Source organism: Pygocentrus nattereri, chromosome 17, assembly GCF_015220715.1.
Source record: "Pygocentrus nattereri isolate fPygNat1 chromosome 17, fPygNat1.pri, whole genome shotgun sequence".
In the NCBI taxonomy this organism is placed as follows: domain Eukaryota; kingdom Metazoa; phylum Chordata; class Actinopteri; order Characiformes; family Serrasalmidae; genus Pygocentrus; species Pygocentrus nattereri.
This window is the reverse complement of record NC_051227.1, coordinates 36,026,159-36,047,739: the sequence shown is the minus strand read 5'-3', so window position 1 is coordinate 36,047,739 and position 21,581 is coordinate 36,026,159. Positions and strand designations below refer to the sequence as shown.

Sequence of the window (21,581 nt, the reverse complement as noted above, 5' to 3'; positions counted from 1 at the left end):
AGGAAGAGAGATTTAGATTTTGATGCAACCAGAATTCTTAAAATGTCTGAGAAAGACAATATTTGAAATGATTTTATTTTAAAAATCCGAAATTTTCAAAAGTAGTTATGACGATCTTGACAGCAGATAGCATTACAAAAGTAACTTTAAACAGATAATTGCAGTTTATTATTTATCATTAATAAATATATCTAAATCATTAATAACCTCTTATACCTGGAATTGTTAGTTATTGTAAAATAGCATATCTGAAGTTGAGAAATGACTTTTGAATGGTAGTGTACGTGTGTTAAGGTCCCTCATTATATTCGATCGAGGGCTTATTTGTCAATACAAGAAGCAACAGAAATAGCAAGAAGAATGAAGAATCAATAGCATGAAGGATGTAAACATACTCTTCAGATTTTAAAGAGAATTTAGATTCTGAAATTGTTTTTTTTTAAATACCATTTTATTATATTTATCAATAGTTGTCTTATTCTTGGTATAACTTGGTATCACGGGTGATGTTACATATTAACTTTGTTATCAGCATAGTAAACAATAACTAAATGCTGCTTTGAATTGCATGAATGTGGTGTGGATAAAAGAGAATGTTAAGGGTTTTATTGGCATGATTTTTGATACATGACAATTGAATGATATATACAAATTTGAACTACTGTATATACACATGTATTTTTACATATCTATATATGAACGTTTATACATCCAAGCAAAATAGCTTCAATAAACCTGCATGTCAAAAACAGATTTTTGTTGTTTCTTGCACTCTACAGACCAGTTGGGTTTTTTTACTCTATAAAAGGCACATTTATGAAAGGATATAAAAGATAATAATTCAATAATTCTGTACTGTACAAGTCTATTTACATTACAGCGATTACTCTCCCTCTCTCTAATTCAGAGTGTGCACAATGTCCTGGAGTAACGCATTCAGTCTGGTGGAGAAATCCTCCTGTATGGATTCAATACTGATGTGACTCAGTTGGTCCCCATGACTTTGTTGTTCCTCAAGCTTGGCTATTTGCTGCTCCAAATTGGTAATGAACTTCTCATTCTGAGTCGAGGAACTCTGGCAGAACTGGAGCACCTTGGAAGCTGCTTCGGCTCTTGGTGGCTCTGCTGAAGTCAGGAGACCCACCAGTGAGACTTTCAGTGCTGCCACTTTGCCTTGTACCTCCAGGCTGAATGAAACAATCTCCTGGCCCAGTCTGGCGGTCACTTCCTCCCATAGCTCCTTCTTGCTGCCATCTCGGTCCTCTTCGACCGCCTCAAATGCTTTCGTTTTGAAGTCCTCAAAGGCAGCGGTTCTTCTCCGATGACTCTCATCTAGAGCTTGACCAATCTTCTCCACCACCTCTAAATAGGGTGCAGATCCATCAGCCTGGAGATCCTGGAGGCCCTGAAGGTTCAGGCTGAGCTGACCACAGAGCTCCTGGGTGTTTGAGTCCAGGGCCTTCTGGAGCTGCTTTGTGAAGGGGGCCAGCAGCTCACGGACGTTAGCTGGGGTGAGCTGCGGGTGGATGGGGTAAGGAGACAGCCGCTGCCTGAGCTCCAGCAGCTCCTGCCTGAGACGAGCCCGCAGCCGCTCAGACTCCTGGCTCAACTTGTGCCTCAGCTCAGCTGCCATGGGGTTCTGAGCGTTCTGTGAGTACAGGTCAGTGCTCACCACGTGGCTCTTCCACATCCCACTGTAACGTAAGAGACAACGTGATGGTTTCAGACCAAGCTTGCTGCAAGAACTCATTTCTATTATCATTGAACCTTCGTATTATTCGTTTTTGGATGGTGGATGATTATTTAATTCGCTCTTTGTTTGTTTTTTATGAACTTTTGCAGGCAACATGAGCTCATTCCACTCATCACTGTTGCCTCTGGCACTGGCATAGCAATGAACCAAAAGCAATAAATCAGCACCTCAAACTTTCTTACCAATGGCAATGAATTAGTTTGACGTCTTTACCACGTGTGGTGCTGCATCTCCAAAAATAACTCTGATATAACTGAGTTAACAACACCCCCAAAACAAACTGTGTCCGCTGTGTGTTCAAAAACTTTGCATTTTCATGTTTATTTGCATCACATCTGGCATGTAACAGCTTTACATGTAAAAAGGTCTTTTTGGATAAAAAAGACCAAAGATGTCATAAAAAAGCTCATTTTGATTTTGGTGTCAGTCTATGATCTTTTAAAGAACCGTTCTTGTAGATGATCCATGTGTAAAGAACAATGATTTGATATACAAATATACAATGAATGTAACATGATTTTGTATTTTTGTCATTTCGCCAACCTCTAGTTATGAGGCACTATAAGAAAAGACTCACTTGAACTCCTTGGTGACGTCTGCTTTATCAATAGCCAGGTTTGCGATTTCCTCCTGGACACTCCACACTGCTTCTTGACTGGCTGGGTCTTGCTGAACTGGAAATGCTGTAGGGTGGACAGGGTGCAAACAAATGAGCTTCATCTTTATTCTTGTTACAAACTTCTGCACTGTATGAGTAGACAAATTGAAGTACACTCATCAAAAATGATGCTGACAAAATTGGCTCCAAACCTGTGGCAGTCACAAGGGACATGGCCAAGATCACAGACTGGAGCAGCAGCATGTTTTTTTTCTTTCTGTGAAGATATTTCTCCTACTCTGTAAGAAAAAAATCAAAGAGAGTCAAAACTAGAATTCCTTCCTTAAATCTTAATGATTAGGGCTTTTTGGAGATCTAGGTTGGCAAGTCAAGCCAGGAAGCTACGTGATGCTACCCTTACCTTTCGATCAGGGTCTTTGAGGCTCACTTCTCAACCCCCTTCTTTTAAAGCATTTCCTTATCAGAGACCTTCAGAGACCGCCCATGTCAACACATAACACGTGGAGGGTCACTATGATAACAGATCGCTGCAGGAAGCGCCAGCCGCCCCCTTCTAATTGGACATCTCAAAAGCTGATGCGCTCTTCTTCAAAGAATTCTCTATGATGTCACATCAAGGCTGCCATTGACGCACCTGGGAGTCAGATGAGGTCATGACTAGTTCTGATGTTTTTGCTTCAGATTTGGACTGATAACCTTGTTGCTCCTCACAACCGACATAAATGTTAATGACGGTAGTAGTCATCTGTTTATAGGCCTGTATGGCTGCTGTTTGTGGGTGAAAATCTCACAGTTATGCCAAGTAACTATATTCAGTTACCTGTTTGATGAAAAAAAGTTGGCCTACTCATTTTAAACAAGTTGTGTCCCACTTGGCTATGCAGGATCACTGCCCTGACACAGAAAGTCCCAGAGAAAGCTTTCCATAATGCACTCCTAGCTGCCCTATCTTCAGTGCAGAGAACAAAGGTGCTATTTGTTTGTACTCTAAATCGCTGCTATTTGACTTTTGCCTGCATCTGCTGGGACCAAACTAGTGATAAACAAAGCCAACGGTTTGTTTGCAGGTCATGTTTATAATAGATCCTCAGTGCCATTGTAACTGCTTTCCCCTCTAGATTAAACTAATGAATGTAGCTTTTCTTGAGGCCTAATCTACATCTGCTAGTCTATGAAAGCCCATGAACACTGTGAGAATTCCAGGTACTGGTTGTGGTATTTGTCTTGCTTTGCCCATTGATTATTTCTTGTGTGCAAACAATTTGAATGTGCTGAATGGTTTTGCATCCATCCCCATTTGTCCTTGAAGCCCCAGTACTTTTAAACAGCAGCTTCAAGGTAAGCACACAAGAGAAGCATGGATGAACACATCAGCAATGGCAAAACTTGTCTAAAAACATGTTGCTGTTGTCGGGACAAAACCTCATGACTCCATTTTTGTTGTTTTTCAGTTTTTGACATAATTTAAAAGTACCTGTGGTCCTATAAATTGTGTATAAATTTCATGATGAATGGACTAACAGAAATGACCCATCATTACTTGGAGAAATGTCTTGTACGACTAAAGAAGGTTTTTTCCTTCTCCTGTAAAATCATCATTTTGAAGATACAAGGTTTTCTTTTGACAGCATTAATGTATCTTCAGTACAGTGCCCTTAAATATTAATGCCAATGTCTCACTCCTATTTTGGCCCATTTTTGCTTTATGGTAGATGATGAATGGTCTTGGTAGGTCATGGTTATCTTCTAATTTTGCTGCTCAAACTAATTTATAGTGTGAACTGTACATTTTGAATGATGCTCATTTACATACATCAGTGTAGGATATGAACACTTTAATGCTGATACCAATACCAGCATTGTGGGAATAAATGCTGTAGCTGCAAAATAAAGTACAGAAACTGCTATGAAACATCATGTCTTACAGCCAGGGTTGGGCTAGCTACTGAAAAATGAGTACTTAGCTACTTTGTAGCTATTTTCCCAAAATGTGTAACTAGCTCCAATTTAGCTACTTTTCCAGAAAGAGTAGTGGCTACTTTTTAGCTACTTTCAAAGCACAATTGTCAGAACATTTGTGAATCTCCAAGAACAATAAACCCTACTCAGTCTCTGGGGAGAGGAGTAGGACGACCTCTGAGACAGGTCGCAGAAAGGTCTTGCTTGACCCATCATTTGCAGCCTTACCCTCCCGTCTGCGCCAGTCGTTTCTCTGCAACTGATCATTTTTCAAAAGGATGACATCCCCTTCTTTCAGGGTCTGTGGACACAGGAACCAGAGGACGGGCGTTGAGTATAGCAGAGACCTCCGCCATGAATGTAGTCAGGACCTCATGTGTGAGCTTAGCTATGCCGACCTTCAACAGCATAGAGTCCAGGATACGCCTTGTCAGTCCAATTAGCCGCTCCCAACTGCCCCCCATGTGTGAAGAGTGTGGTGGGTTGAAGATCCACTTACACCCATTGTCACTGAGATATCCTTGCACCTCCTTGTCACTGGTCACAGAGTCCATCTACAACTCCTTACAGGCCCCGACAAAATTCGTGCCACAATTGCTTCTGATCTGTTTTGCTGGCCCCATGCCTGAGAAGAACCGTCGAGCATTAATGAAGCTTGAAGAGTCCATTGACTCCAGTACTTCTATATGTGTGGCCCTGGTGCTCAAACATGTAAAAAGCACAGCCCATCTTTTGCTGCCAGCCAGCCCTCCTCTGGTCCGCCGTGCAGTGACCATCCATGGTCCGAAGACATCCACACCCACGAATGAGAAGGGAGGATCTGTGCTGAGGCGGTCTGCAGGTAAGTCAGCCATCTTTTGAGTCTCCATCTTCCTGCGTAGCCTTCTGCATGTGAAGCAGTGATGAAGGATGCTGCTGATGCGCCGTTTCCCACTGATAATCCACAGGCCTGCCACTCTCACAGCACCCTCGGTGAGGTGCCATCCTTGGTGCTGGACCTGCTCATGATAATGCCGAATGAGCAACGTTGTGACGTGGCTCTGCCCAGGTAAGATTATAGGACTAACCTCTCTTCCATCCAGGTTTGCCTTGGACAGACATCCTCCAATCCTGAGAATGCCAGCACTGTCAAGGTAAGGACACAGGCTGAGGAGTGGGCTTTGTTTAGGAATGGCTATTCCTCCCCGAATGCATTCCAACATCTCTGCGAGGGCATCTTGTTGGACAGCCCGTATTATGACGTTTCTTGCTTCCTCCAAGTCTTCTGTTGGACAGGGCCCTTCATGGATGTGCCAACCCTTGCAGCTGTTCCCCTGTGTGAAGGAGTGGGCAACATGCACAAGCTTAGCAACTGCTCGATTGAGTGACCGCCAGCTGGAGAACTTCTCAAAACACATAGGGCCAAGTTTGTCACTGGTAACCCTGTTGAAATGACAAGTGATCTTTGGGCGGACGTCCGAGTCAGAACTAGGGTTGACCAAGTCAAAGGATCTAGGTGTAGGTTCGACTTCAGCTGGCATCAACAGAAATGGTGGTCCACACAGCCATGTGGTGTGAGTTAGGCTGCCTGCTGGGACTGCTCATGAGCCGTGGTCAGCAGGGTTTTGGCTGGAGGGCACGTACTTCCATTGCTTAGGGCTTGATGACCTCCTAATGCGCTGCACCCTGTTGCTCACGTAGACGTAGAATCGTCTTGATTCATTGTGGATGTAGCCTAGGACCACCTTACTATCCGAATAGAAGGTCACGGTGTCAAAGATGGTGTCCATCTCATCCACAATCGCGTCTGCAATCTCTACAGCCAGGACCTTAGCACACAGCTTGAGCCTTGTCATTGTTGTTTCTGGACGTGGAGCAAGCTTCGCCTTGCCGAATACAAAGCCCACCTCCACATCACTGCTCGCATTGGTTGTCCTCACATAAGCAACAGCAGCTATAGCAGTAGTGGAAGCATCGCAGAATACACACAGGTCCTTATTGCCTGTCTGGCGGAGAGAGATGGAGGTGTATTGGCGTGGGATCTTGAGCTGTTCAAGCTCCTTCAGAGAGTCCCTCCACAGCTTCCATTCTCTGTACTTTTCCTTAGGGAGAGGGGCATCCCAGTCACATGACTCTGTGGTGAGCTCCCTCAGTATGGACCTTCCTTGAATGATTACAGGGGCAGCGAAACCTAATGGGTCAAACAGACTGTTTACCGTTGACAGGACCCCACGTCTTGTGTAAGGCTTCTCTGCATCAGCAACTTGGAAGGTGAACACATCATCTGAAATATCCCAGCTCACCCTTAAACTCCTCTGCATGGGAAGGGGGTCTGTGCTGAGATCCAGGTCTTTCATCCCCTTAGCCAGATCATCAGGAGGGAAGGCTCTCATCACAGCCACCCTGTTAGACAAGATCTTGTGAAGCCAGAGGTTGGAGAGGGCCAGCATGTCTTGAGTATTGTGAAGAAGAGTGATGGCTTCCTCTTCTGAAGGGACAGACAGAAGGCCATCGTCAACATTGAAATTCCTCTCAACGAACAGCCTAGACTCTACGCCATACTCCCTCTCTCCCTCTGCAGCAGCTCTTCGGAGCCCGTATGTGGCTACGGACGGTGATGGGCTATTTCCAAAGAAATGTACGCGCATCCTGTACTCAATGACATCATCATTCAGGTTATTATTGCGATGCCAGAGGAAGTGCAGAACGTTCCGATGGTCCTCACATACGACAAAACAATGGAACATCTGCTGGATGTCAGTCGTCACTGCCACTGGCTCCCTCCTAAACCGCAGCAGTACCCTGAGCAAACTGTTGTTCATGTTTGGGCCCGTAAGGAGGACATCATTGAGGGACACCCCTTGGTGTTGTGCACTGGAGTAGAATACCACCCTCACCTGTCCAGGCCTCTGAGGATGAAATACCCCAAAGATCTGGTGGTAAGGGCGGTGCCACTTCAGCATGTCCATTCTCGAAGAGCTTGCTCATGAACTCAGTGAAATGCTCTCTCCTCTCTGGGTGTTTCCTGAGTGTCCTGGTGACTGTAGCGAGACGGGTCCTTGCCTGCTCAAAGTTATTTGGCAGATGCTGGCGTGGGCTGCGGTAGGGGAGTGGAGCCTGCCAGCTATTGTTATCACCCTGTTTCAGTTCCTTCTCCATAATTCTCAGGAAAGCAATAACTTCCATAGATGGAGCTGTCTTGTCATCGTCCTTTGTATGACAGAAGATGGACTCCCCCATGTGTCGCGTTTTGTCATTTGGCAAGGACAGTTGTTCTGAGACTGAACGATTCTGGAACTGGCAAGTGGGGCTGAGCTTCTCTTTGATTTTGATCTTGTTGAGGCAGGGACACAGAACGCTGGAACGTCAATTCTCAAGAATGTAGGTTCTGTAGGTGTTCACAGGCGAGGGTACATGTGCACCGTTAATACACACATCCCCTACTATCACCCAGCCGAGGGCTAATCGCTGGGCAAAAGGAGCATGTGGGGGGCCATTGCGCTGTTCAAGGACCTTGTGCACCTGAATCATGTCTCTTCCTAAAAGAAGTAAGATCTCAGCCTTAGGGTCAAGAGGAGGTATCTTAGAGGTTAGGGACTTCAGGTGCGGATGGTACATCACAGCAGCTGGCGTGGGAATCTCTGCCCTATTATCAGGAAGTTGATCACACTCGATGAGTGTAGGCAGAGCTAGACTGGTCTTTTCATCAGCCGACTCCACGATGAACCCCCTGGCTCTGTGGCCAGCAACCTCTGACACACCTGCACAAGTTTTGAGTGTGTAGGGAGAGGTGTTGTCGGCTACGTTGAACACCTCGAAGAACGATGACCTGGCTAGTGACCTATTACTCTGGTCATCTAAGATGGCGTATGCTCTTGTCTTCTTCTCAGGTTGGTCGACCTTACGTTGACCTGATTTTGGCACACGACTTGATAGTTGCGCTGTTTCCACAAACCTCTGTGCAGATTGAGGTAGTGACAGAAGCAGGAGTAGATTCCTCTCCCTCCCCGCCATGTTCTTCAGAGGGGTCGCTAGCTGGCTTTCTCGACCATGGTGCAGGACTGGCATGAAGGGCTGCAATGTGCTTATGGCTGTTGCATTCTGAGCACTGGATGATAACCTTGCAGTCCTTAGCTTGGTGGGAGGTTGAGGAACAACAATGGAAGCATATGCCATTTTCCTTAAGGAAGGCCTTACGCTCATCCAGCCGTTTCGCTCTAAAGGCTCTGCCCTTAGGTAGGGGGTGGGGCTTTTTATGTATGGGACACTCTTTCTTCAGGTTGTCTGAACCCTTGGTCTCATTCCCCATGGCAGGATTGGCCACCTCTGTTTTATGCATGGCTATCGGGGTTTTAGCTGACTTTGGTAAGAATTTCTCCCCTTTAGGTGGCGTGTTGCTGGGAGCTGTGGCAGCAAAGCTTGAATCATTCCTCATCCTTCCTTCAACACAAATGAAGTCAGTGAACACGGAGAAGGGTGGGAAGATGGCGTGGTGTTTTTCTTTATACTTCGTACCGTGCACCATCCACTTCTCCTGTAGGTTGAATGGCAAATTTTCCAGGATAGGGTTAATGCCTCGTGCTGTGTCCAGTTAAGCCAAAGCCGGCAGGAACCCATCCTCCTTGGCTGCCTATATCTCCAGGAGAAGGTCACCTAGTTCTCGTAGCCGCTTGGGTTCTTTATTGGAGGACTTGGGGAACCATTCAAGCTTGTTAAAGAGAGCCATCTCCATGGCCTCTGGTGATCCATAAACCTCCTCTAATCTTCGTCAGACCGTATTGAGGGCCTCACCAGGGTGGTTGATACGAACTGACCTCACTCTCCATGCATGCTCCGCAGATTCCGGACCCAGCCACTTAATCAGCAGGTCAAGTTCCTCACTAGGCTTCAGACCGAGATCTTCAGTGGCATTAAAGAAGGTGGACCTCCAAGCCCAGTAGTTTTCAGGTCTGTCATTGAACTTTGTGAGTCCAGCTGTAAGTAGCTCACGGCGAGCTAAGAACCTTCCCAGCACTGATACATTTGCACTGGATTCTTCTCCCCTTGGATAGCTGCAATCCGCTGTATCTCGTCTGGGCGTCCATCGGGTCTTTGGTTCAGATGCTGAGTGTGATGCAATAAATCCACCTTGTCTTTTTGGTGTGAATTGCCCTGGTGGCCATTTTGAATAAGCAGCTGTTGCAGTTGGCATTGTGGCTTTCACAGACAAACATTGACTCTCACTTTGGCTTGGTAGCTCATGATGTATCTGAGAATCATCATTAGAGTTGAGGTTAACAGCTGCTGAGGGAGTAATGTCAGCCTTTTTATCCTGCTCTGGATCGTCTGTGCGCTCATTAAATTTCACATAAGCAGCCTGTTCTTGAACATATTTCTCTGTTCTCTCAGCTGAATGATAGAATGAGCCTTGGTCGACATCACGAACGCCACTGAGCTCCTCAACTGCCGATTCCAATACATTAGCTTCAGCACAAGCGGCGTCAGCCTACTTCTCTTGCTGTATGGCTTCCCATGTGGCATCAAGACACGTCTCCTCTACTTTCAGCTGAGCCTTCTTTACTTTAACATCAATCTCCCTTTGCGCATACAACGCTCTTGCCCGTGCAGCTTCTGCCTTAGCTCGTGCTTCCAATGCAGCTAAGCTAGCTGCAGATCTCACAGAGTGCTTTGATGATTTCAATGTTTTAGATGAGCGTGAACACCCTGACCTTGTTTCATAATCCTTTTCTTCTGTCACTGACATATTGGAACTGGGAGATGTAGAACAGGCAGGAAAATTTTACTCGCTGCTGTAGAAATCACTGTTGAGTTCGTCTTTTTACTGTTCTACCCTCATTAAAGAGTTCCCCTTCTTCAATTAGACAGACAGATGACTCCCATAACACACTGGGCAGATTTGATACATGCAAAAGGTGTAAAAAGATGATGCTTCTACAAGAGATTTCAAAAGAGGATGAGTTTGGATTCGTCAGCTGCTCAATTTACCATGCCCCGAACTGGTCTGACTGAAAACAAAGATTCAAGGTGACTTCCTCTAAGTGTCACATGCCCACCATGAATTCAAGACACCACCTATTGGCAGGAGGAGGAAATAGCACACCAATTACCCATGAAATGAACTCACTCCAGAACAAAATGCAAAGTCAATCATTTCAGGTTTTTCCTAACAAAAATCAACAAAAATAACTGAATACAAACCAGAGAATTTTGAGTAAAACACTGTCAGCTGATGAAATAAAACTCCAATTTAAACATTTCAGCAATATACACAGATCAGGCATAACATCATGACCACCTCCTTGTTTCTACGCTCATTGTCCATTTATCATGATCCACTCATACCAGCACAGCACACACTAACACACATCACCACCACATCAGTGTTACTGCAGTGTGAAGAACGACCCACCACGGCTCAGTCATTACTGCACAGTTGCCACCAGCCCGGTGAATAACAGCACTCTGTGGTTCATTTTTCCTGGATTGACTGAAGCCTGTAACGAAATTGTAGTGAAAACTTTCGCTATAACTACACAAAAATTTGTAGGCGCTACAGCTACTTGTTACATTTCATAAAACTGTAGCGGCTACAAATACCAGCTACTAAAATTTGTAGTTAGCTACAAAAAAGTAGTGCACTACTTCGCTACTCCCCCATCCCTACGTACAGCGTAGAATAAACAGCAGTCGTGGGGGCAGTTGTGGGCTGGAGGTTAGAGAGCTGGCCCTGTGACCAGAAGGTTGTCAGTTTGATCCCCAGCACTGACAGTCCATGACTAAGGTGTGCTTGAGCAAGACACCTAACCCCCAATTGCTCTCTGGGCGCCGTGGATAAGGCTGCCCACCGCTCTGGGCAAGTGTCCTCACTGCCCCCTAGTGTGTGTGTACTCACTAGTGTGTATGTGGTGTGTCACTTCACGGATGGGTTAAATGCGGAGGTGGGATTAAAAAAGTATCGCTTCACTTAAACAGTTTATATATAACTAAATAAAAACAAATTGTTCATCCTCTTGCAGTAAAGTAAGCCAAAAATAAAAAAAGATAGGACAGAAGGCCCAAAACAGAGGCAGAAAGAAGAGATGGAAAGCCAAGAATGAAAAGAAGAAGGCTAATTAACAGCAACCTCACCATAATTTAATGATCTGATATAAAATATTTCTTTACAGTCTTATAAAATGGAGCAAAAGCTTCATCTCTGCTATTCTCTCAAACAGTAATACACCTAAAATTCTTTACAAGAGGATTGGCCAGAGCTTAGAAGAAAATCTTTAAAGCGATGGAAATTGCTTTCTTCAGCTACACAAAGTCATTATAAATGCCCTGAATAAATCAGTGCCACATCAGCTCACTGCTGTTCTGTTAAACATCCATCAATTTTCCATCACCTGTGGAACTGAACACCTCAGTGGATTCAGTGGATTCTGCATTACGTAAACAAGTTAACCTTTAATACTGAAATGCAGGCCCAAAACAAATACCAGTGCATTTTACTACAAGGGCAGGGAACTATGGGTTCATTCTGTAACAGATAAGTGTTTTATAAGCCCATTACATACTTTGCAATGGGCCCCTCTTGCCTTATTACAAATAAATATCCTGCCAGTATCCAGTTCTGTTTTCTCCCTGGCTTTGATCATTGCTCTTTCTCCCAGCTCCACTTCCTAGGCCTGATGAATGGCATGTGCATTTCTCTGTAAATGATTACTGCAGAGAACATTAACCAAAGATAAAGGCACACAGATTGATTGACCTATAATAGAAGTTTGTCAAGGGGAGTTTGAATAGGGCCTGAATTTTAGATGTAAATACCTCACCCATAATATTAGTAAAAAACCCTAGCATACAATACAACTACGTAAATGTAACCTTAGCTGTCTTCCGTGAAAAATTAAGTAGGAAAAAAAATATATAAGAAACTAAAGTGTACCCAGTGGTGACACTAGTGGAACCCCATCTCTGTCTGAAGAATGAAAGCTAAGGAATAATCTTTTTCCAAGGTACATCTGAATATCATTCCTCATTTTTAAAGTGCCACTGAGAAGAGGAGGGGATTAAACGTAAGCTCCTTTGAAATATTTATAGTGTCAGCAGTCAAAACTCCAGTAATTTAGCATGGAGCCACTTCTCGAGCATTAATACTGACCTCATTTGAATCTCTGTCAGCTCAGATCTAGGACATGTTCCAGTCTTTCTGGAGAGATTTAGGCTAAACAAAGTCCCTCAGTCTGCTGAGTTGAAAAATTGCTTGCCTTAACAGCAAATATCTCCAAGTGTAGTACTTCAGTTTCAATAAATCACTTTTACAAGCTGGAAAATGGAATTTATTAGTTATATCAATGGATGCATTGAATCCCATTTCCAAAGACACAAAGTGTCCCCAGTTTAAAGAGAAACTATATCACACCATCTAATATAACTCCTGTGTGTATCACATATCCCTAAACCAAAGCAAACAGCACTGTGCAAAGGTTATTACTTACAACCCACTTTGCACAAAGGTTACTGGGATCTTTCATTAGTGCTGATGTTTGAGGAGCATTACATGTGATATTTTAACTTTTTGAACTTGTTGAACTTGTAAAATTGTCTCCATGCTCTGAGTGTTTTGGTCATTTAAAATTTGGTGTCCGGTGTCACATTGAAAGCCCTGGAATTTATATCATTTGTGCATGTAAATATCATCTGCAGTCACCTTATGCAAACGTTCTGGTCCCCCAGTGTTTTGTGAGAATAATTTAACACTTCCTCTATAGAGAGTATTCTTTGCTGAATTTTGAATTTTGTAAAAACAGAACAACAACAAAAAATACATAACAAAGTTGTATGTTTTCCAATATGTTAAATTTAGCAAATAAATAGATATTGTGCAGTAAAATGTGCATAAAAATATCATATTTAAGTCCTGTAACAGGACCTGTAACGAACTCCACCCGTCTGAAGTCCTGCCTTCATTCAATTAATTTCCAGTTAAAACAGCCGTTAAGAACAAGTTATTGTTCAGGAGATATTCACGAGGAGATGTGGTTATCATAATCCAACATGCACATGTAACATAATCCAAAAAAAGTGTGTGTGTATGTGTGTGTGTGTGTGTGTGTGTGTGTGTGTGTGTGTGTGTGTGTGCGTGTGTGTGTGTGTTATTTAAACTGGAGTTTAAATAATGATTATACAATAAATGGGACTCCTAACAATCGTACAAGACCTGGTAGACCACCAAAACCCCAGCATCATCAGGTAAACAGTATTTAAAGCTTTCATCGTTGAGAGAGAGGAGAAAATCAAGCTCCACTCTTTCAGATCTGAAAAATTCACAGGTGTTTCTGTCCATCCTTCCACTGTGAGAAGAACAACTCAACACTTCTTCGTCTTTCGGCTGCTCCCTTTAGGGGTCGCCACAGTGGATCATCTGCCTCCATCTTGCCCTATCCACTGCCTCCTCTACTTTCACACCAACCATCTCCATGTCCACCTTCACTACATCCATAAACCTTCTCTGAGGTCTACCTCTTCTCCTTCTACCCGGCAGCTCCATCTCCAACATTCTTTCCCCAGTATATCCACTTGACCAATATATCCACTAAGAACAACTCAACACTATGAGTCTAAAAAGATGTGCAGCTGTCAAGAAGCCCTTACTGAGAAAAGTGAAAAAATCTTGGCTCTTCAAGGGTTATTTAGTAAAAACAGTGGCTCTGTATAGAATCATGAACACTCAGAGAAGCATCTGCATGATTAAACGGTCCGTTGCATGGTGAAATATTTAGTTGGCTTCTGTGGTTTTCTGCTTTTTTGCCTGATGCTGAAAAATGAATAACATATACTTAATCTACTCAACTGACTCGATATTAAAGAACGAAGAGAAGAGTCTAAACTTTACACAGCACGGTATATGATAGGTGTATCTGATCAAATTGCCAATTAATGTAGATATAGGTACAAGATATGATACATTCACAGGCACTGTGGCATCTATGCTGGCAGCACTACCTCTCACGGTCAACTTACTCTTGATTATTTAAGACTGAAAGTAAGTGAAAGGTCAGTCAGTGCAATTACGTAATAAAGCATCTTTGGGTCATAGTCCTTGCACACTTTCTGCTTGTATTTGAAGGCCAAAGTTCATTATTCCTTAGTGCATGAAAAGATGACAATGCTCACTGCATTTAATGAAATATGAATATTGCAGTGTTAAACATTTCCTCTGCTTCTCACAGCTGTATGAAAGTAATTACCTGTAGAAACATGCATAGAGGCAGAGGACGCATTTCGTCCTCCTTGTGTAACCATGTTTGTGTTTGCTTGTCTTTGTTTATTGAGGGTTATTTTAGCTTCCCCTAAATGCAGGTGAATCAACTTTAACCCAGAAATGTACAGAGGGTTTGCAGAAGGTTTGTAGATAACCAGGCGGAACGGGACAGCTTTGCTCACGAGAAAGACTGAGAAGGGCAGTGTGTTAATCACTGGCAGACGTTTGGATATAATCAATTTACTGCTGATTCCTACTGGAAATCGATAGAGTAGAAACAAAGTCATACACAGATATACACACTTCTGCTAATTTTAAGGCACACTTGATATTGGCCGAATTTAACACCCTGAGGAAAAATAAAACATATAGTGTGACCTGTGCAAACGTTATGGCACAGTTCAAATATTTTATACATGTTTTCTTATTTTTAACATGTTAACCGCTTAAATGGCCAGGGCTCAAAGGTTTTATTACACATTTATATAATCTAAGAAAAGCTCAGCCAGTTTGCATTGAAGTCCCTGTAGTACTGAACAACAGGCCTTAATATGTAATAAGTCTGGGGTTTTAAAGGACTGTATTAGTCAGCAGAATAACAGAAATTGTGTACTACAACGTGCACAAGTTCTCTGTGGAAAACATGTTCACTTATTTTCTTTAAGAAAATCTCCAAAACATGTCAATTTACTAAAGGTATTCAAGCTTTTGGACAGAGGTGGATGAAGTACACAAACCACGTACTTGAGTTAAAGTAGAGACCCCCAAGGTCAAATATTACTCCAGTAAAAGTAGAAGTTCCTCCCTTTAGACCTCCACTTGAGTAAAAGTACTAAAGTATTTACCTTCAAATGTACTTAAGTATAAAGTAAAAGTACTAAAAGAGTAATTCTGGCTCTGATGTCCTGTTATCATTTTTATAACCAGACTGGCTTCACGAACTCATTTCAGGTGAAAGTCCTCCAGCATCTCTCTTGGTAAAGCAGTCTTTTAATAGAACGTCATTAATTAGTGACGCTGACGTCTATTAAAATGATCATAAGCACAAAATACAGAACACTTGCTTTAAACTCAGGATCACAAATGAGCTCCTTTACTGTGTTGATCTGTAGGCCTCTGTTCATAAACATAAACTAACCCAAACTAATTTACTATAAAATGAAAGTGTTTGTATGAATTCAGAAAAAAAGAAACGCGCCAGTCACGACTGCATATGTGGACATATTTCTATATTGTGGTCTATTTACACAAAGTTAGGTTAGTTCATCATTTAGGTGACGCATCCCAAATTTTTATCCTGCTGCACTGACGTTGAACTGTGTGCTGCACTGGGTCGGTATGACCAACAGGTCAAAACAAGCTCTAAACCAAGTGACCGCTGTGCCCTGATTGGTGCTCTGGCTTTGCGCTTCTTTTGTTTTGACATGTTACGTTTTTATACACACAGAAACCAAAAGGAACGACAGATTTCTCAAAATGTAGCGGAGGAAAAAGTCGGATATTAGACTCTGAAATGTAGTGGAGTGAAAGGTAAAAGTCGCCCAGAATGGAAAAACTTAAGTACAGACACATGAAAAAACTACTTAAGTACAGTAACGAATTACATTTACTTACAACCCCAATTCCAGTGAAGTTGGGACGTTGTGTAAAACATAAATAAAAACAGAATACGATGATTTACAAATCCTTTTCAACCGATATTCAATTGAATACAGTACAGAGACAAGATATTTAATGTTCAAACAGATAAACTTTATTGTTTTTTGCAAATATTCACTCATTTTAAATTTGATGCCTGCAACACATTCCAAAGAAGTTGGGACAGGGGCAACAAAAAAACTGGGAAAGTTGAGGAATGCTCAAAAAACACCTGTTTGGAACATTCCACAGGTGAACAGGTTAATTGGAAACAGGTGAGTGTCATGATTGGGTATAAAGGGAGAATCCCTGAAAGGCTCAGTCATTCACAAGCAAGGATGGGGCGAGGTGCACCACTTTGTGAACAACTGTGTGAGCAAATTGTCCAACAGTTTAAGAACAACTTTTCTCAACGTGCAATAAAGGAATTTAGGGATTTTATCATCTACAGTCCATAATATCATCAAAAGATTCAGAGAATCTGGAGAAATCTCTGCAAGTAAGCGGCAACAATGAACAACCAACAATGAATACCCGTGACCTTCGATCCCTCAGGCGGCACTGCATTAAAAACCAACATCATTCTGTAACGGATATTCCCACATGGGCTCAGGAACACTTCAGAAAACCACTGTCAGTGAACACAGTTCGTCGCTCCATCTACAAGTGCAAGTTAAAACTCTGCCATGCAAAATACAACAACAGAGACCCCGGACTGCTGAGCAACTGAAGTTGTACATCAAGCAAGAATGGGAAAGAATTCCACCTTCAAAGCTTCAACAATTGGTGTAATCTCTCTTAACTGCCTTTTAACCACCAGACACCCTAGGAAGGATTATTTCACCCTTTTCAACTGTTTTAGTAAGTCATTGACCATAAAAAGAGGATATATGTACTTTTTTGCAGTATATACATATTATATACAGTATATATATATATATATATATATATATATATATATATATATATATATATATATATATATATATATAATCAACACACCATAACAAAAACTGTCTGTTTAATTCTCAAGGCAGGAATAGAGGTTGGAAAATAAGTGGACCTCAAGGAAAAAAAAGAAGTTTATCTGCTGTAGATATAAAAAGCAAGCCTGCACAAAATCTTGCAGTTTCATATGTTTCTTATTCATATAGGGCTTTATAATTACCTGAAGAGCAGAGTCAGGTGTGCTGGCGTGTGGAATAGTTGGAATGTGCATGTCATGGCTGTTTTGTGAATACAGTAATGCTAAAAAGTGGAGAAACTGCATTTTCACAATCATCAGTTGTGTGTATGTAGAAAATAAAACACAGAGCAAAAAAAGATCCAAAACACAAAGTAAGGATGCCAACAGCAGGGAAACATGTTGTTTTATTTGCTGTGAAATTAGGAATATTCATTTCTACTCGTCCACTCTATTAGACGCTATTCACCTTATATATGTAAAGTCAGCAACCGTAGCTCATCTGTTGATGCACAGTTTGTGTTGGTCATCCTCTAGTCCTTCATCAGAGGTCACAGGACGCTTCCCACAGGACGTTTTTGGTTGGTGGACTAATCTCAGTCCAGCAGTGACACTGAGGTGTTTAAAAACTCCAGCCGTGCTGCTGTGTCTGCGACACACACTCACTCACCACCACCACGTCATTGTGACTGCAGAAATGAGAATGAGAAATACAAAGTGCAGCTATATGGTAAGTGCAGCTGGTAAAATGGACAATGAGCATAGAAACAAGGAGGTGGTTTTAATGTTGCGGCTGATTAATGGTGTATGTGTGATTAATTAATTTACTTAATGTAAGTTGGTGTAGCGTATTTCATTTGTGTGGAACTGACCATAAATTTTGTCTTTCATTGTGAGGGTTTGAACTCTTCCAGTGAGTGCAGGCAGGTTTGCCTGAGAGACAGGTAAACCACGGCTCAAATCAGTAATCAGGTCCGGCAGGCAGAAAAGCCGTAACATGACCTGGTGGCATTCGGTAGCCTTTCTCTGCCCACTGGCATGTGTGATACCTTACCCCTTCACTATTCATGAATCATTCAGCACGGGAGGGAAAGTGCTTCCTATTTTGCCACAGGCTGTCTCAGACCCACAGGGCGGGATGCTACGGCAAGACGATGCACTGGACAAGGGGCTGCTGCTGGCCTGCCCTTCTCTGGTGGGGGCTGAAGGCCACTTTGGGGCTGAATGCAACACAAGGACAGCAGCCCACCTGTCGGCCAGGTAAGGTGCGTCATGTTTTGCTGTGAGGTGCTGGGAATGTGGGAAGGCCACTTGAGACTGTCCTTTTGTGTAAGGGTACACACCTGTTGTTTGCTTGTGCTGGTGCTTCAGGTAAAGTGTTGTGAGCTTCTTTCACTTGACACATCTCTCTCCCTAAGGGAGCGATCAAGCTGTAAAGTGCAGTGGAGTAAATTATATGTTTTTTTCGTGCCTTGTGAAAAGGTTACTACTGTCCAGAGGGCAGAGATACTGCAGTGCCGTGTCCCAGGGGAATGTTTGGGCCGAGTTTCTGGGCTGTGGATATCCAAGCTTGTATCAGCTGCCCTCCGCACCACTATGCTCCTAGAGAGGGTTTGGCTGCATGTTTGCCCTGTGGCTCCAAGGCACAGCAGCCTCTGCCTGGGCAAGATAAATGTACATGCCTGGGAGAAGGCCAAGTCTTCCAGGTGAGTATGTACATGCCTGTGTATGTTTGACACTATACTGCAAAGAATGAAATCTTAGCAAATCAACTAAACTTTTAATTTAATTTATCATTCACCTAGACTCAGTAGACTCCATTGGAATGTCGATTGCCAGACCTTCTTACCCAACATCAGTGTTTGACCTCAAAATGCTCTTTTGACTGAACGGGCACAAATTCCCCCAGACACACTCCAACATCCCCCAGAAGAGTGGAGGCTGTTTTAGCTACAAAGGGAGGCCAACTTCATATTAATGACCATGGTCACTATAGTTTTGTAATGGGATTTCCAACAAGCTTATGGCAGTTTGATTGTCAGATGTCCACAGACTTTTGGCCATATAATGTATACCAGCTTATTGTTATATAGTCACATCTTATAACTGCTTATTCGTGGTGTTTAAGGTGTTTATGGCCTAATAATCATAAATAAACAGATGTTAAATAATTCTCAAACCCTTTATAAAGGAATGTTTCATTGTAAAGTGGTACAGACCATTTCGTAAGGTAATGTTACTTAAAACAATAAAACATCTAGAAATGAGTGGAATAATCTTATAATACTGCAGTGTAGTAGCTGCTGCAGTAGTAGCTATATATATATACACACACACACACACACACACACATATAGATGCAACCTGCCTCATGGAGTGGAGCAATCAGTAGTCTGCAGCTCAAACAGAAGCTCATGTTTCAGCCAAGAGGGGTATAGATTACCAGCTCTGTCTGTTTCTCCCTGCTGAAGCCTTCTCTCATCACATCCCACTCAGAGGAAGATGTTCCCTCCCTGATTTCCATCCATGCAGTGTGTGATAACTATACCAGTATCTCTTTAGTCTACGGCCTCTGCGTTTTTGTATATGTACTGTATTTTTATTACTTAACACTGAGTTGCCAGCTTATTAGGCATATTGCACCTCTTCTGCTCTTCAGAACAGCGAGATTTGGCATGAGAATGGATTCTGCAAGATGTAGGATGCATTGTGTAGGAATGTTGTACCACACAGAAATGATCATCTTGCTGTAAACAGCACCTTATAACAGAGATGCAGGCTACACTCTCAGAACAAAAATCTACCTTTCATGGTACAAATGCTTCAGTACCTTTGCTTATGGAACATAACTGTATCATATTCCATTGCAGTCATATTTTGTGCTTGTACTCCACACAGCAAAATTACATTACGTTACATTACATTACATTTAGCAGACGCTTTTATCCAAAGCGACTTACAAATAATGAGGTGCATAGAACAAACATAGTCAGGCCTTAAAGGAGGCCAAAGGGGTAATAGCGGGGTAGAGAAGGGAAGGAGGGCAACAAGGAGATGAGGTTGTTAGTGGTTAGATTGCAAGAGGCGATTAGAGTAAGTGCTCCCTGAAGATCTCTGTCTTCAGGAGTTTCTTAAAAACAGCGAGGGACGCCCCTGCTCTGACAGTGGAAGGTAGCTTGTTCCACCATTGGGGAATCAAGTATGAGAACAGTCTCGATTGCTTTGTGTGAATGTTTGGCAAAGCTAAGCGACGTTCATTGGAGGATCGCAGCGGCCGGGCGGTGCTGTAAGCCTTTAGGAGCGAGTGCAGGTAGGAAGGAGCCTGCTCTGTTAACACCTTGTAGGCAATTGTAAGAGTTTTAAATTTGATACGAGCAGCAACCGGTAACCAGTGGAGCTCAATGAGCAGTGGGGTGACATGCGCCCATTTTGGTTGGTTAAAGACCAGACGCGCTGCAGCGTTCTGAACCATCTTCAGCGGTTTTACAACACAGGTTGGGAGGTCTGTTAGTATGGCATTGCAGTAGTAACATCAGAGCAAGTGAACTCATCTTAAATCTAGCCAATGCGACTCACTCATCAGCCTTTCCTAAGAAGACATTTCTTCTTAAAACCCACTTACACAGTTTTCACGAAGATTCTCACCTTCACCAATGCTTTCTTATTTGGCATTTTTTCTTACACACTCTGTTATAGGATGCCTCTGCTGTCACAAGTCAATTTGTGAAATTTCTGCCTGGCTAGATCTGCCCTGGTCAACTGTGAGAGCTATCTATACAACAATGGTGCAAACAATTTTGTGGTTTAAGAACATGCCATGAACCTGACCTAGACTTTTTCTTAGGAATTTTCTAACCTTGTACGCTGGCGAATAAGGCCCAAAAAAGTTCAAAAAAGTTGAGACAATAGACCTAAATAAAACCTAAATAAAAACAGACAGCAATACTTACCTTTATTGTTTTTGTGTATATATGCTTATTCGAAATTTCATGCTTGCAATAGGGGTTGGCACAAGGGTATGTTTACCACAGTATTACATCACTTTTCCTTTTAACAATGTTCAGTAATTGTAAACTGAGGAGACTAATTGTTATAGTTGTGAAAGGGAAATTTTTCCCATTTTTGTTTGATATTATATTTTAGCTGCTCAACAGTTCAAGATCTCCATCGTCATATATTGTGCTTCATAATGCACCACATTTTCAATGGGACAGGTCTGGACTGCAGACCAGTATAACACTGGCACTCTCTTACTACAAAGCCATGATGCAAAATGTGGCTTGGCATAGTCTTGCTGAAACAAGCACAGCTATTGCTGAAAAAGATGTCATCTAGATGGCAGCATATGTTGCTTGTGAATGTGCATGTACCCCTCAGCATTCACAGATGTGCAAGTTACCCATACCATTAGCACTAACACACC

At 42.6% G+C, this 21,581-nt stretch overlaps 2 protein-coding genes across 2 annotated transcripts in view; one reads left to right on the top strand and one right to left on the bottom strand.

The window, feature by feature from the left end:
• Positions 1 to 589: 589 nt before the first annotated feature.
• On the bottom strand, positions 590 to 2,846 carry zgc:162608 (uncharacterized protein LOC100037332 homolog). Its single transcript, XM_017713026.2, has 4 exons — positions 2,773 to 2,846; positions 2,564 to 2,650; positions 2,331 to 2,436; positions 590 to 1,694 (listed from the first exon to the last, which is right to left on the bottom strand). Exons 2-4 carry the CDS (start codon positions 2,613 to 2,615, stop codon positions 899 to 901), a joined length of 954 nt encoding a protein of 317 aa, XP_017568515.1. The 5' UTR covers positions 2,616 to 2,650; positions 2,773 to 2,846; the 3' UTR covers positions 590 to 898.
• A 15,466-nt stretch (positions 2,847 to 18,312) lies between these two features.
• Positions 18,313 to 21,581, top strand: part of si:dkey-103g5.4 — a 58,321-nt gene continuing 55,052 nt past the window's right edge. Inside the window, exons 1-2 of the mRNA XM_017713013.2 lie at positions 18,313 to 18,418; positions 18,641 to 18,864. Of these exons, the coding sequence (XP_017568502.2) occupies positions 18,313 to 18,418; positions 18,641 to 18,864 (330 nt within the window). The remainder of the gene's footprint in view (positions 18,419 to 18,640; positions 18,865 to 21,581) is intronic.

Bases quoted from the DNA above. Each gene is read 5' to 3' on its own strand.
- zgc:162608 (XM_017713026.2), bottom strand. From the start codon at position 2,615: ATGCTGCTGCTCCAGTCTGTGATCTTGGCCATGTCCCTTGTGACTGCC. The intron at 2,437-2,563 runs GTTTGGAGCCAA...TCCACCCTACAG, and splicing joins GTCCCTTGTGACTGCCACAG to CATTTCCAGTTCAGCAAGAC. The intron at 1,695-2,330 runs GTGAGTCTTTTC...CTTACGTTACAG, and splicing joins GACGTCACCAAGGAGTTCAA to TGGGATGTGGAAGAGCCACG.